Consider the following 16,090-nt stretch of genomic DNA (forward strand, 5'->3'; position numbering starts at 1 on the left):
TTGCTCAGCAATATATTGTTGTTCTTATCTTGCTTTAGGGACCTCAAAAAAGCCTTTGGTGTGGGGAAAACTGGCCCTTTCCACCTCCCTCCCTCCTGTATCTTGTTGTACGCAATGCGTATCTATTTTTACGGATATAACAATTGTATTCTTGCGAGATTTTAAGCATGTTTCCTTACCATCTGGCACCAGCCTGCACCTGCAATAAACTTCTTTGTTGACTGTTTTGTATTGAAAATGCTTATGGCCTTTGTTGTTTGAACGCTCTGCGACTAGGCTATTGAAAACCTTATCTCGACTTCTCAAGCTCCAAAGGTAAAAGACAGGTGATAATTTTATTTCTTCCTATAATCAAATGTGTTTTTTGTTGTGTTTACTATGAATTAAGTCAAACTTTTCTCTTGATTTTTTGTTTTCGCTTTACTTTCTGCAGTCTATTAAAGCACACGTTGGAAGAGTATCAATGATGCTGCATCAATTGATGGTCGGGTTGCTTTGTTTTGCATTTTACTTCACTTTGTCGCAGTCAGACAAACCAAGTGGACTATCTCAAGGTATTACTGTCGTAACATATGGAATATTTTCAATTGCAAATCATTAACTTTGTAAGAAAGCATGAAATTTAGTCAGTACTGATCAATAAAGCCTACTCTCCATGTGGTCTTGACGTTGTTGCAACAGTATCTCTAATGCATCATTGTTATGACAAACTTTTAACCATGTTTACAGTATAGGGAGTATACAGTAGGTCCTCTTCGCTGTGCAACTGGCTGCTGTTTATTTAATTAGTTTACAGGCTACCGTTTGCCATATCTTCAATCCTATTGGTCACTCAATGCAATTTACTGGCTGCCACAATGGTAATCACATGCACAATAAGATATGTGTGGCAAAAAAGCAATGGAGTGGCTCTACTGTATGTTCTCCATACTGTGCCGGGATTAAGCAATAAACCTGGAGTAAACATTCAACACTACATGGTTAAATAATGTTGAACAAAGAGTAGGGGCACTGCATTGAATATTTTTGTCTTATGTATATCTTATTCCACAGAAAGTAATCTAATTTAATATGCAATACCATGTTGCCCAGCAAAGGGGTACTACTGTTAATCACATCAAAACCATTGTTGTCAACCATTGTTGTCAATGTTTTCTTTCCATAATTGTTAGTGTATGTTTTAGACAATCAGCAACATTTCAATTGAATTAATGTAAAATGTTTGTTGATTTTTATGTGCTGTGTTAATATGCACACAGTATTTTCTCACTGAAACTATGCCTCGGCCAGAATCTTGTAATTCATAGTCCAGGTTAACATGAGATCATAATATGATGAAAATATTTATGATAGGTATATACTGAAGGATGTGCTGCTACAGTAAAAGGTACTTTGTTATCTGGCATTTTATTGTTATTAATGTTATTTGTGTATAGATCCCATGTTCAAAGGGGGAGTTTCAAGTGTGGGTTTGCCCTCTCTGTCCAATCTTTGAAGCACAAAGACATCAAGTGTGGCAAATCACTTTACCTGACTCATGAATCAACAACTGGACAATCACACCATAACATGCCCTGCAACTTCAATGTAATTTAATACTTTTCTATTCTATTTTTCTAATCATTTGAAGCAGTGTCTAAAATTTGCAGTATCCTCAAATCTGCAGGATGGTGAAATTTTGTTTTTGGATACCAAGATTACAGTTGAACCCAAGATCAGTTTACTAGCTATCCATAGATACTGTATTGAAATGTATTACAGTTGAAACCAAGATCAGTTTACTAGCTATCCATAGATACTGTGTTGAAATGTATTACAGTTGAACCCAAGATCAGTTTACTAGCTATCCATAGATACTGTATTGAAATGTATTACAGTTGAAACCAAGATCAGTTTACTAGCTATCCATAGATACTGTGTTGAAATGTATTACAGTTGAACCCAAGATCAGTTTACTAGCTATCCATAGATACTGTGTTGAAATGTGATAATTAAACAGCATTTCACATGTCAATTTATTGCAAAGTGGAAATTCCTTTTACTGATGAGATTAAGCAATGGGTTACATTGTATTTGACTCCATGATTAGAAAAGCAGACTAGTTACGTGTCCAGATTTCGGATACCTGTAGTATCCCTGTGGATACTTGAAAAAAACTTAAATTTCAGACCCTGTGAGGTATTTTGTAAGTGTCTGCAGATCATGATGTCAGACATGTGTTTGTCTACAATTTTGGTGTATTTCATGTATCATCTTCTATAACATAAGTCATTCACTGGCACCAATCATCATCAACCGCAGCAATGCTGATGCTAAAATCATAGTATATCTAGTGGTGCACATTCCAAAAAAAATAGGGAAGTTTTGCATTTTAGCAGAAACTGGGACAGGGGGACACCCTTATGCATACCAGTGAACATAACTGACTGCTTGCTAAATATTGCTAAATATTGCTTGACTTTTTAAAACTATGAAGAAAACACGATCATAATACTCTTCCGTCTTCAGATGGGAGAAAGACTCGGGGTCTCACACCCTCTCTATGACAGCAACCACATGTGCCCTTCGTAACTGACCTCTTAATGAATTGATGTTCCAGAACTACTAAAGAAAGTCAATGACAAGACAGGAGAAAGTCAAGTTAAGGTCATAGAAGCAATGGAAGATATCTGCAATCTACAGAATTTCAGAGCTTATGAATATTCACCTCCAAAAACTGGTCAAGCTTGCAAACATCTGATTGGTCAGTAGCAATGTACCTAATTGTTGTGGTTTTTGAATAATATTTTTTTCATGAAATTTTGTTTAGAGAACTACGATGAGGAAATCGAAAATATCCTTGTTGAACAAAAGGATGTTGACTTTGAACAAAAGATTTGTTTTGATCTCACAAAAGCATGCGAGGGAGTTGATCGAACAAAGAAAGAAAAAGAAGAACTGGAGGTCAACATTAATGACAAAAAACAAAAAGTTCAGTCAGGTAATGGACCCGAGCACTTTCATGTGAACATTAACGAAGAAGGTGCCGCTGAAAAGCTGGTGAATCAAATAAACATGGCAGTTGGTGAAAAAAAGAAAAGCGAAGATGTGGATGGTGATGGTAAGGCAGATGATGAAAGTGATGAAGAAGATGATGAAGATGATGAAAGTGATGAAGAAGATGATGAAGAAGATGCTGAAACTTTAATTGATCAAGCAAAAAATCAAAAAACCGAGTTATAGTCAAAATGATCATCTTGTTTAAAATAACAAGTTAGGAAATGTACATAGTCAGAACAACTAAGCCTAATGTGCTTACTATATTACCATTATAAAGTAGATAAATACTTTGTTAAAGTTCCTATTAAAATGACCTAGAGATTATTGTTACACTAGTAAATTAGGTCTGCTAATCCAAAAGTTATCTTTAATAATGTCAATGTGTAAAGTTACAACTGTGGGATGTGCACGAACTATCGCTTTATCTTTCACTGCAACAGTCTTCTAAAAGAAAGCAAGAAAATTGACATGAATTAATGAACAAGAATACTAAGGAAAAAAACAGTAATTTTGTATCACATACTTGTTCCCAAAGCAATATTGATCCTTTTTTATAAATCTCTGGCAGTTCATTGTAGTTGATATTGAACTCAGAGAAGAGAATTTCATTTTTGTCACTAGACACTGTGCCCTAAAGTCACACAAGACTAGAGTAATAACATTGGTTTATACATGCAAAGTAATGACTGGCTACCTACACAAAGTCGTTTTTCTGCATCTTCAGGGCTAATACCGGCCTTCTTTACAAGATTCCAGAAACATGTATTGTACAAATTGTTGATGTGACCTCTCAAAAAATGATGATAAAATATAAGATATTAATATTTACCTTAAGAAGTTTAATATACTTGCTAACAATATCACAACACGCTTCTATTCAGAAAGTATTGTCAAAGGAGCCACTTACAATCTGCTTGTCGCCAGCTGAGGTAATCTCTTAGATTAGTTTCTGTGGGATAAAGAATCACTCTACCATCAAAAGTTGGAGGATACTCGAGTCTTTTTTCAACAAAATACTCTGGCCAGTGAAAAACATAACATGATGCAAAGTATGAGGCCAAATTTGTCATGAGTTTGCTGTTTATAAAAAAACAACAGTTGGTCGATGTCCAGTTAACAATTCTCACAACTTGAAAATGTGATAGGAGCATAATAGTAATAATAAGTTGACTATGTTGACATGATAGAAGATAATTGTCATACCTGGCCCTTCTTTTGAATAGTGTGGTAGATCGCTTGAATACAAAACTAAGAATGAATTTTAATATTAAAGTCAAAACCACCACAAGCCAACACTCTTCACACAAAAACCTCATGCTTGGTTATGAAAAGTTATGAGGGGTAATAGTACATTGGCAATGACCTTATGAGAGTTCTTGGCCTCCATAAGGTATTCTGGCAGAAGTAGAGGTTCAATAGTATATTGCAGTTTATATATGGTTGACTTGTTCATGCATTCACCAGCCAAATAAACGACAAACAACCTGTAGGCTACAAGGTTGATTGTGGTTCTCAAAACTATTTAGTGCTTTTGTACTTTTATAGTCATTCAAATATAACCTGAAATCAAGTCATGCAGACTCTAAATGTTGTTTGTGAAGTAAATGTGATGGTACATACCTGTATTCATCACTTTGACCATAGGCAAGAATAAGATCCTGAAATTCCTTAAGCACCTCTTTTGCACATCTGTTCATCAACTTAAGTGCATTTTCGTCATTTGGTTTCTCAAACTCGTGGCAATCAGAAAACCTGTAGAAGATTTGGCAAAGAGATTAAAACTCACCATGCAGTAAACAAAATGATTGTTGTCGGCTCAGATTTATTGAGAAGTAAAAATTTGAGTGGTCCCCACACTTTTATTCTTAATAAAGTAAATGGTTTGAACCCAGGAGCTCTGAAGATGACTAGCGCAAAGGTTGTCGAAACGTCAGTCAACAACAACAACAACAGTCCTTCTCAGGACTCTTAACCTGGACGATCTACATCCACAAACATGTTACTTTTATTCAAACCACTCACCGATGAAAGTTTCGTCCGTCTAACCGTACAACAATGAAGCAGTTCAACAAGCAACTGTCGTTGTTCTCAAATTTTCTTGTATATTCAAACTTACTTTTAGCCATTGAAAGTTGTAACAGTGGACACACGTGTTATTGGCTTTTGTATCCAAATATCTAATCTATCCTCGAAATGGGAATTCGGGTGAGAAGTTATGATTTTTCAAAATGAATCTCCTCCTTGGCAACCGAGGAATATTGTAGAAAGGCCAAGGAATTCTGTAAATATAACGTAAGCGAAGCATGAGTGACCGTAAATAACAAAGAGATAAAGAGACTTTAAATGCATAGTGTGACTCGACATTAAACAAGTTATTTTGCATTCTTTTTTCTTGTGACATGAGCGAAGAGGAGAAAACAGAAGTCAGTACCTTTGTAAAAGGTTATTGTGTTTATAAACACATGACAAATAAGTAAGTTCAACCGAACAAATACTCATAATGTGTGAAGTCGCTTCATAAATTTTATAAATGACAATAATGACAATATCACGTAATTAACCGTTCTTGGGTTTGAAGTAGATCTCGCAACTTTTTTTAAATAGTACAGTATGTTACAGAATGTTAACTGCTTTGCGTCTTTAGTAGTTAATGGTTGTAAGTATTTTATGGAAGGGCTCAGCAAGTGTGCGTTGACTGTGGCTTTTATAGAGGGTTTAATAAGAATTTAGCGACCGGAAATAATATGAATATTTTATGTTGGGGGAGGGAGGCATTACGTTGTGTTCTTGGTCTTACAACTGACTAATTGCTGGACCATATGAGCTGGGCTGGCTATGGGAGGCGTGCTGGCTTATCTTACAAAGCATCTTGCTTAAGAAAAGCAGTATCTCTTCTTAAACCAGTTAATGTAAATGCATAAGGTGGGCTTGCTGCCATGCAAAGCCAAACAGTGCACAAGCACATCTTCATAAAAATTAGTTCAATGCAAAATGTTGGGCAAGTAAAAAAGACTTTAGCTGGACCATGACTTTCTTTCAGGCTATGGAAATTACAGGAAATATCAGGGTTTAGACATAGAAGCTATATCCAGTTTATTATCAGATCAGTGGTTTAGACTTTTATGCTGCATGCATTGATAAATATCTATGTCTGTATTTGCTGGGCTAGCCTGCCTTGTGTGAATCAAATAATGAACTGGCTATGCAGAGCACCGTGCCTAGTAAAAATGATCATCCTGGCTTGTGTGAGTATTTCCATTTGGGAGAATTTTATATAAAGCAATCAACAAGCAACACTGCTTTTTGTAACAAGTGATCGCAAATTTCTGATACATTTAAATATAATAGCCACACTTTAGTCATTTTTGCACTGAATTTTCATTCATTCTTTAGCCCATTGCCGAGGGCCAATGAATCCTGCTGCCCAAAAAGTGTGCCAAAGGTGCTTGCAGAGATGTCCACATTATGCCCGAACTTCAGGTCCTTGTGATTTCAAAATTGAAATGTTCTTTCTTGATGAAAATTTTTATTTCAAAATCAAACTTACATTTCATAATTTGTTTTAGCTTATCATTGCTTCTAACTGACCTAAAACCCGAGCAGGAATTACCGCTGCAAGATTTCCTGATTAAACGGCTTTCCCGTAACAACATGTACAACAACACGACAGGCAGTATTGCAACACTTAGCAACTCGGATATATCGGAAAAACCGGTGATGTGTTTCTTCAAACTGATCAGAGGTTCTACAGCTGCTCAGAAGGAAAGCGATACCGAGGCTTCGTAAGTAATATGAGATTTCATCATCAGGAAACAATGTTATTGCGATAGAAAACAAGTATCTTTCATTGATATTTTCTCGAATTTTTTTGTAGATATGAAAACGAAGATTTGTCGCGACCGTGTTCGCAGGGTTCCTCTTGTGTTTCGTTGCTAGCGAAGAAAAGAATTTATATTTATATCCTTTTCGCTTGAAGATTTTTTTCCACCGTTTTTTGTTGTTGTAAATATGAAAATTGACCACTTCATACAAATTTTCCTGACATAATCTACGTTCCAACAAGAACTTGAGGCATTTTGCAAAGGTTATGAAAAATCGCTTGAAACTCCCTGCAAGGTCGGTACTGGCTTTCAGCGACGAAACACACTCAAAATTTATAGCATCAAATCATTTTCTGTGTTTTCTGCCGGAATTTATAATGCGTAAATTAAAACAAAGGGAGAAGTCAGCGTTCTACATTTAAGGAAATTTTTCACTATGCGGAATATTCAGTGCTTTAAAGCTGATAACGCGCGTGATTGGTCGATGATGTCGTCAGTGTTTTTTGACAGCCAATCATTTTACAAATTTCACTTTACGCACCGAAAATTCCGCTTAGTTGAAAATAGGGTTTACGTGGAAGGTGAACGCATTTTCTTTCGAAAAGGTGCAAAAAATAAGTTGATAAGTAGCCATTGTTATACTTACTTTCATAGGCGTACGGAAGCTTCTGTATCCGCAGGGTGTGCTGGTAGTTTACTTGTCAGAATTTCTAACATATTTAATCTTAATTTAGGAGCCATTTGATGTAGTATTTTCTAATCACAGGCGCGGAAGGCGCGAGGATTGATGATCCCCCGGGAAATTTCGATTTCCTAAACCTGTTATTCGCTGTTCACTGCGTTTTAAAGACTCTTTCAAACCAGAAAATGCTACATAAAAACAATGAAAATAATCGATTCAAAGCTTTTCGTGCCAAGTGTGAAACCGCCATCCTAACGTGCTTTCAAATCTTATTGGGGTTACTGCCCGTTCAATCATCCCCTCCCCTCCCCCTGTTCCTCGCACTTACTCCAATTTTATCGCTTTAATATAGGTGGATAAAAAGCCAAGTGAAATTTTCAAAGATTTCGATGATTGGTATGATATAAACGTAAGAATGTTACATATGTGATGTACTAAAGACTTCTTTTGTTTTGATCGTATTGAAATGTTTGTTTGTTTGTTTTAGATCAGTTACGTGTCCAGATGTGTAGAGTTTTTAAACTCACATTTGGCTACTGTTATAAACATTGTAAGTTCTGAATGAAGAATTTTGCTACCAGTTAATTTAAGCCAATGTGGCCAGCCTGCAAGTTTGTTCGTGCTGAGTAAATATATTAGCGTTTACTCATTGTAAATGCGATAGATTTCTAACAAAATTAATAATGCTGATGTTCTCAAATTTACACAGTAGGACTAAAACTTTGCGAAATGACTTCGCTACTTGTTTAAGCACGACCTTATATCTATTGATGGTAAATTTTAACCTTTTGCTTAAGAGCAGTTGCACTAATTTCCCATAGGACCAACATGACAATGTAGGCAACAGCCATATTGATGTACCAAAACATAAAACTTCATTAAAATGCTTTTCAATAATTTCATCGACTTAGCGCCAATGACGTCGAGTGAAAATGCTGTATTGAATTTTAAAAAAAACTTGAAAGCTTTCTTTGGGTAAATGCACTTCCACGAAGCCAATTTTCGCCTCCAAACACATTGTAAAGTTCTGAATTTTAGCTGATTTCTCTTTTGGAGGATTGAAACTAATTGAGATGCTTGTTTAAAATGTTGGCGAGAAGGATAGCCTTTCAATTTTATCCAGGTCAATCTGGTTCAATAGAACGCTATCTGGAGCAAATAATTGAAGTCAAATTTTTCACCCAGACACGCGAGATTACACCCAGACACGCATGTTTAGTGTTTCGAGATTCTTTTGCGGAGTAAAAATTGAATGAACTACACACGCGTGTCTGAGTGTAAGATTTGGCTTCAAAAAGTTATTAGGCTTTTCTGTTACAGGTAGCGTTCCATGTATTTTAGTTCAATGGGTTCAATGGCTTTAGCTCGTAAAATGAAGCCAAACTTGGAAGAAAGTGAAAAGTGCTTTTAATTAGAGCCATAGAAATAGACCAAAAATTGTAAAATTGAATTTATTGTGACGTTTCGTCTTTACTCGAGACATCTTCAGACAATTAATTAATAGGATGTTAAGACAAGATATTATAATTTACAAAAGGTGCAGTAATTCCTCCTTTAGTAGTAATTTAACATCTTTTGTAAATTATAATTATCTTGTCTTAACATCCTATTAATTAATTGTCTGAAGAAGTCTTGAGTAAAGACGAAACGTCACAATAAATTCAATTTTACAAATTTTGGTCTATTTCTATGGCTCTAATTAAAACTTTATGTTGGGCACTCCTTTTTATTACACGAATTCGATTTCCGCTCGGCAAATCTCTCGCTACTATTTTAAAAAGTGCTTTTGTTTACTAAATCAATTAAAGTAATCCAGTCGTAGTTGTGTAAAATAAAAAAATATTTTAAATCCCCTAAACATTTGTACCTTGCCTCCATAATTCGAGCTTTTATTTTGTGGAAATGGGTTGAATATTTTGGCATTCTTCAGGGTTTGGTGAATCAATCTCTAGCAATTGAGGGCTGTGATGAACGATGCAAAGAGGACATACAAAGGTCAGAGGTCAAATAAATTTTTTTTAATCTTTGGCCCGTTTCATACTTCGCATTTCACATCAGCCGAACGCATTAAAGACAAAAGCAAATGAGATAAAATTCCTCATTATCTTTTGTTTTAAATGCATTCGGCTCATGTAAAATGCGACGTATGAAACAGGCCTTAGGATGGTGGTTAAAAGTTCATTCCATTTCAATTTTGATCTCGTTTTATGACTAAGAAAGTTGTGCAGGATTTTAATGTGGAACTTGAATGTGCAATATATATTATTTTTGTGTAATTTTCCATCAGATTCGTCAGCGCGTGTAGTTTATCAAATTTATTGAGCATTCCGATGATAACGGTACGCAGTTTTGATTCAAGTTTGTTTTTCTCCTGAATGTTAAATTATTAAATGCACTTAAGGTTTTGGACATAAGTGTTTGACAACAATTTCATTTAATGATTGACTACTTGACATTGCTTTGGCAGTCCCTGTAGACCTCAGGAACCATTAGGAAACTGAGATATCTTCATTAAAATTCTATTTGGCCAATTTATTCAATAAGACCCCGTTCCGCTATTTCTGGGTAAAAACCTTGCGTTTGTTTATTGTTAAGAACACTGTTTGGATAGAAAACCTCTTCTTAAAATGCGTCCATTACTGATGCGTCCAGCATTTTTAGAGCTACGGGCATGTGGTGCGTGAAAATATTTTTCTTGTATTGTTGCTTCACTCTAGGATAGCAATTGTGAGCTGTTGAAGCAATTGTATTTAAAACAAAAAGAAGTCAACACATTGAGAATCGCAGAATCAACTTTCAATTTTGATCTAAAGCTAAATGAAGGTTAGTGGTTCGTCCTTATATGTGACCGCAAGTCATCATGGGAAGAATTTCTCAACTTTTGATTTCTCAAAACGTCTTTCGTCTTTAAAAACAGGTCTTTAAGAACTATTGGGTTAGTATATAATATATTAATCCTAACACTGTTTTTTAATATGCACATAAAAAACATGTGACTTGGACGAGATTTGAACTCGCACCTTCGGGATACTAGTCGGGATACTGGCGAGAATCTCTCGTCCATATGCAGTTTAAAATAGATTTAACTCGTTTCCAATCGCTGTGGGCTTGGTAGCTCAACAGGTAGAGCGGCGGACTAGTATCCCGAAGGTGCGAGTTCAAATCTCGTCCAGGTCACATGTTTTCATGTGCATATAAAAACCGTGTTAGGATTAATATATTATATATATTGGGTTAGTGTTCTGGTTTTGAACAGTTCTTTTAAGAACTATTAACTTATTATTTTTACCATTCACCATGGTACATGCCGTTTTTCAAAACCGATTTTTATATTTAAAGTAATTCCAGCAAATGCTAATGCAACGTCGTAATAAGGTAACATATCTATTAACGTACCAAAATATTTCATTTCGAAAAAAAGTATCGTTTCTTACTTGTATTTGCTGTTTTTACTGAAATTCATGAATATAATATCTGAACAACGCAAATTAATTCACTAGAAACGTGTACTACAAAATACTTAAGGGTCCCCCTCAATAAGAACTAGATTTTCTTGCAAAAAACGGTATCACAGTTAAAGTGCTTTAAAATATCTCTAGACCACGTTTACTTATGTCATGATTTTTCCATTACTAGAGGTTTGTGATATATGTAAAAACTGGGCTAACACGATGACAGGTGGCAATCAAAATGATCCCATCTTTCTGCGACAAGTTATGGAGAATTACAAACTAAAAGTATGCCGGTTTACTCAAGTTTAATGTGAGATTTTATCATTTTAACGAATGGTTGGTGTTTGACTGTTACCACTGAACTAAATGTATAACTGGAATGCTATCTTTAGATAAACATACCTTTATTTTTCGAAGCAAAATTTTATCCCCAGACACCTCTAGATACTCCACTGAACTAACTATATAACTAGAATGCTATCTTTAGATAAACATACCTTTATTTGCATGAAGCAAAATTTTATCCCCAGACACCTCTAGATACTCCACTGAACTAAATATATAACTGGAATTCTAACTTAAGATAAACTTACCTTTATTTGCATGAAGCAAAATTTTATCCCCAGACACCTCTAGATACTCCACTGAACTAAATATATAACTGGAATGCTATCTTTAGATAAACATACCTTTATTTGCATGGAGCAAAATTTTATCCCCACACACCTCTAGATACTCCACTGAACTAAATATATAACTGGAATTCTAACTTAAGATAAACTTACTTGTACGTAGCCAAATTTAACCTCCAGACCAGCACACCCATACATGTAAATTTTTTTACTAGATGTAGTGTGACGAACATAGACTTCATATAATTACAAAATTCAGAACAGGGGGAGTGTTTATGCTGATCCGACTAGAAATGATTAAGAAAATTTGCACATGTGGCCACACTGCGCCAGACACGCATGTTGGAGTTAGCGCTCCAGTTTATTTTACAGTTCATCGGATCCATATGATTCAAAGTCTTTTGCATTTTCCATCGAAAAATTACCGTATTCGTCGATTGAGCGACGGATTCCAGGATTTGAAAATAGTCAAAGATTGTTGCGACTCTTACTCAAATAACTACAGAACATGCATGGAATTTTAGAAAACAAGATGGCTGAAATTATAATTTTTTAAATCGGCTTTCTCGGATTTAAATTTTTACTTTTTGTCCGGAAAGCCAAATGAAGATGTAGCTATATGCGTATGTTTAATTGATAGAATGAAATTTTCTATATTTCCGTTAATTGTGTATTCAACCTCTGTCGAATTAATGCTTTTGCTTAAAGCTAAATGGAAGTTTTTACATTCTAGGTCATTCAAGATATGAACTCGTTAAAACGATTGTTAAGGGAAGCTGAGGCAGATCATTATGCTCTGTTCAAGTATGTATCACTAAGCCCTTAATAACCAAGCGCAAGGTCTTTGCTGAGAAATATCGGACCGAAGTTTTTTTGTACAGACCGAGGTTTGTACAAAAAGACAGAGGCTCGATATTTCAGTAAAGATCGAGAAAGCGAGGTTATTAAAAGGATTATTATATGGCATAATTTGACCTGAAACGAAGCTTGCTTTCTTTCTCGTCCTTGCTGTTTTTTTTTACCGGTTGCCTTTGACTTTTCTAGTTTTCGTCCGTAAAAAATAAACCTTTTCAAATTGTATTGTCTGTATAGCTAAACTGTTTTCCGAATGTTTTCCTTCGAATCACATTCGTAAATGGTTTTTGTTTCGTTTTTTCTTTTACTGTTTGCTTTACGAAGTTTGTTTACATTTGACAGTAAAATTACGCGTTTTGGACCGTGGTCGATTACGGGAAAATAATGGACCGGCAAAATTGTTTCTGAGCCAATCAAAGCGCGCCATTTTTGCCGGAAGTGACGCTTGCCATATAATAAAGGCAGATTCTTGTGAAAACAATTGTTGAAAAGGATTTCGCAAGAGTTATATTTTAACAATACTGCATATCAATGATGACGAGCAAATCTTGCGAAGTATGTTGACGGAATTCAAAATCCCATGTGAAGTCATTTTAAAGTTTGCTTGAGATTAAAGATTGACCCTCTCCCCCAGATTACGTTCTTTTAAGGCCCGTTCACACGATCCGATTTTGTCGGCTTCTAGAAAAGGATCGTGGGAACAACACAAATAAAGTGAGCCTCCGACAGTCGGATCTGTCAATCTTAAAGAATGGATGGTAATATAACTTGCTCTATTTTCATCCGACAATATCAAAGGAATAAAGTAAATAGTATGAAGCCGGGAGTATCGTTACATGTTTGTAAATGTAGATCGTCCAGGTCGGTATAGTCCTGAGAAGGACTGTTTTATTTGTTGTTGACTGACGTTTCGACAACCTTAGTGGTAGTCATCTTCAGAGTGAAAGCAGTCTTTCTCAGGACTATACCGACCTGGACGATCTACATTTACAAACATGTAATATCAAAGGAAGCCGACTAGTCAAATTACATAGATTTGAAAAAGACTTGGAAACAAGAACAAATATACGAAAAATATATCGATAAATGTACTGCATAACACAAATGGATGTTCAAACGACTATAAATATCTAAATGAATATAAATATGAACCCTCTTATTGGACCGTATGAACTAGTAACCAAAAGTCAGAACGAAACGATCGGATCGTGTGAACGGAGCTTAATGACGGCCATGCGCCTAGTGATATTTGAAATGGGTTTAGGGAAGGCTTACCAATTTCCCTACTAAATACTAAACTATACCAATTGCACACTTCTAAAAATCTCCCAATCATAACAAAAAGGTAACAGAATTCAATAAAAAGGGTCAGGCATGGTACGGCAACAACTAGCCACCTAAATCAACCTCCCCCCTTAAATCAAATCCACCACCCCACCCCCCCTTCACATCCTACAGTGTGACGTTTGGAACCAATATCTTATTTTCAATTGTGTAGGGCTTTCGTGTTTCTTACAAAGTGCCCCAGTAGCCCTATTGTGATGTGGCACATTCGTATATCTTATTTTCAATTGCATAGAGCTTTCGAGTTTCTTACAAAGTGCCCAGTAGCCCTATTGTGATGTGGCACATTCGTATATCTTATTTTCAATTGTAGGGCTTTCGTGTTTCTAAGAAAGTGCCCCAGTAGCCCTATTGTGATGTGGCACATTCGTATGGAGGCGCTTGTGTCTATGCCAAGGAGTATTTGTTATGTTATTGCTGTTTTGGATGAATTCATCACAGACAAAGGAGGATTTGCTAAAATACGCGCTGGCCCAGCGATGCCTTAATCGATGCCTCATTTGGCCGTTTCAAATTTTGTCGCCATACGTTTCTATTCTTAAGTATTTTCTTATTATGAATACTCGATTGATATCCAAATTTATATTTTTTCATCCAATTCCTTCCTATTGTGGACGTCTGAATTCGTCACCAACACAACTTCTGTTTGTGATTAGCGAAAGTAGAGTAAGATATACGTCATTTTGCAATTTCCGCCGTCTTCACTCCAACATTGCCGATTTTGGCAACAGTTTGTCCGATTACGTCAAAAAGACGTGCCATTTATGTGAATCGTGTACAGTCATAGACAGACGTGAAAGCAATAATGGGTTATGTTTAGATTTCGATATACTTTTGAACAGCAAAATTGGCTCAGCGACATCACCTTGAAGTCTGGCTGTCACTGTTTAGCAACCATTTCTAGAATACATTATTTGTTTCTTGGTAGAATAATAAATAAACTTTTTCCTTTATTCATCACTACCTCTACACTGAAGTGAATTTTTTCCTACTCAACGTATGAATAGACGCCCACACTCACAAGCAAAACGTACTTCCTGAGCTTATAATTTGCAACAAAATTACTCCCCCGTGTTTCGATGTGTGTATATATAATTTGCAACAATATTACCCACCGTGTTTCGATGCGTGAATATATAATTTGCAACAATACTACTCCCCCGTGTTTCGATGCGTGTATAAATAATTGCAACACTCACTAACTTGCGATTTATCAGTTACGTGAAAATTGGACGAATAGGTGACTTGCCTTGTTTACGTTTTGTTGGTAGGCAAATTAATCTCAAGAGAGGGTTGACCATTGTTGCTGTGTTGTACAAAGCTACCCGACCAAATTTGCCTGCCAGCAAAATGTAAACAAGACAAGTCGTCTATATTGCAGGAAAACGAGTGATTAAAATGCGAATCTCTATTTCAACACGTTGAACTTCATTTGATGTTTTTAAATAGAACTAGTCCGCGACACTCCTTTCGTAATTAACTCCCACACTGTCTAATTGTTTGTGTATGGTTGACCTTTAGACGGCGAGTATTTGTATTCGAGCCTAGTGATCTTCGATATTCGTGTCCCGAGACATGTCGTGGATCGCGTATTTTGTATGTTATTTATGAAGCCGCTGACCATTAAATATTGCAGTAATTTAGATTTGAACTAAAAAGTCTTCGCTACTCCACATGATGCATTGGAGCGCAAGGTTCACAACCGGATTCATATTATTAAATCTGTATTTTCCACATTTCGTTAGCTATGAACAGATAAAGACATAGACGGTGTTAGAGTTGGCAGTTGTGTAAATAAATTTATGGACGGTGTAGGTGTCACCTGTTTTATAGATAAATATATGGACGGTGTTGGTGTCACTTGTTTTATAGATAAATATATGGACGGTGTTGGTGTCACTTGTTTTATAAATAAATATATAGACGGTGTTGGTGTCACTTGTTTTATAGATAAATATATGGACGGTGTTGGTGTCACTTGTTTTATAGATAAATATATGGACGGTGTTAGTGTCACTTGTTTTATAAATAAATATATAGACGGTGTTGGTGTCACTTGTTTTATAAATAAATATATAGACGGTGTTGGTGTCACTTGTTTTATAGATAAATATATGGACGGTGTTAGTGTCACTTGTTTTATAAATAAATATATAGACGGTGTTGGTGTCACTTGTTTTATAGATAAATATATGGACGGTGTTGGTGTCACTTGTTTTATAGATAAATATATGGACGGTGTTGGTGTCACTTGTTTTATAGATA

At 35.7% G+C, this 16,090-nt stretch overlaps 3 protein-coding genes across 4 annotated transcripts; 2 read left to right on the forward strand and 1 right to left on the reverse strand.

Moving 5' to 3' along the window:
* Positions 1–482: 482 nt before the first annotated feature.
* Positions 483–3,363, forward strand: LOC124449332 (glutamic acid-rich protein-like; the record flags this gene model as incomplete). The annotated part of the gene is made up of 4 exons (XM_047000265.1): positions 483–554; positions 1,354–1,387; positions 2,600–2,743; positions 2,810–3,363. Coding segments are annotated over 4 exons (663 nt in total), but the record flags the coding sequence as incomplete, so codon positions are not given.
* Positions 3,217–5,254, reverse strand: LOC124448149 (probable tRNA(His) guanylyltransferase). Its single transcript, XM_046999160.1, has 7 exons — positions 5,062–5,254; positions 4,660–4,791; positions 4,243–4,287; positions 3,947–4,116; positions 3,738–3,826; positions 3,563–3,670; positions 3,217–3,483 (listed from the first exon to the last, which is right to left on the reverse strand). Exons 1-7 carry the CDS (start codon positions 5,163–5,165, stop codon positions 3,367–3,369), a joined length of 765 nt encoding a protein of 254 aa, XP_046855116.1. The 5' UTR covers positions 5,166–5,254; the 3' UTR covers positions 3,217–3,366.
* A 76-nt stretch (positions 5,255–5,330) lies between these two features.
* LOC124448150 (protein Njmu-R1-like) lies at positions 5,331–14,794 on the forward strand. Of its 2 annotated transcripts, XM_046999161.1 has the most exons (10): positions 6,920–6,996; positions 7,092–7,155; positions 7,895–7,951; positions 8,030–8,092; positions 9,473–9,537; positions 9,830–9,881; positions 10,260–10,365; positions 11,179–11,279; positions 12,360–12,430; positions 14,139–14,794. In XM_046999161.1, the coding sequence occupies exons 6-10, from the start codon at positions 9,873–9,875 to the stop codon at positions 14,311–14,313; spliced, it is 462 nt and encodes a 153-aa protein (XP_046855117.1). In that variant the 5' UTR covers positions 6,920–6,996; positions 7,092–7,155; positions 7,895–7,951; positions 8,030–8,092; positions 9,473–9,537; positions 9,830–9,872; the 3' UTR covers positions 14,314–14,794. The 2 variants fall into 2 exon arrangements, 1 of the variants encoding a protein (XP_046855117.1); XR_006948960.1 differs by lacking the exons at positions 10,260–10,365; positions 11,179–11,279; positions 12,360–12,430; positions 14,139–14,794 and adding exons at positions 5,331–5,512; positions 6,433–6,519; positions 6,606–6,821 and having other exon boundaries at positions 6,914–6,996; positions 9,830–9,882.
* Positions 14,795–16,090: the final 1,296 nt, after the last annotated feature.

Source organism: Xenia sp. Carnegie-2017, unplaced genomic scaffold (assembly GCF_021976095.1).
Source record: "Xenia sp. Carnegie-2017 unplaced genomic scaffold, XeniaSp_v1 HiC_scaffold_23, whole genome shotgun sequence".
Classification (NCBI taxonomy): domain Eukaryota; kingdom Metazoa; phylum Cnidaria; class Anthozoa; order Malacalcyonacea; family Xeniidae; genus Xenia; species Xenia sp. Carnegie-2017.

Excerpts from the sequence above, each read along its gene's own strand:
- LOC124448149 (XM_046999160.1), bottom strand. The coding sequence starts at position 5,165 with ATGGCTAAAAGTAAGTTTGAATATACAAGAAAATTTGAGAACAACGAC. Across the intron at positions 4,792-5,061 it reads GACGGACGAAACTTTCATCG|GTTTTCTGATTGCCACGAGT; the intron begins GTGAGTGGTTTG and ends AATCTTCTACAG. Across the intron at positions 4,288-4,659 it reads GGTCAAAGTGATGAATACAG|TTTTGTATTCAAGCGATCTA; the intron begins GTATGTACCATC and ends ATTCATTCTTAG.
- LOC124448150 (XM_046999161.1), top strand. Across the intron at positions 11,280-12,359 it reads TGGAGAATTACAAACTAAAA|GTCATTCAAGATATGAACTC; the intron begins GTATGCCGGTTT and ends TTTACATTCTAG. Across the intron at positions 12,431-14,138 it reads GATCATTATGCTCTGTTCAA|GGCTTTCGTGTTTCTAAGAA; the intron begins GTATGTATCACT and ends TTTCAATTGTAG.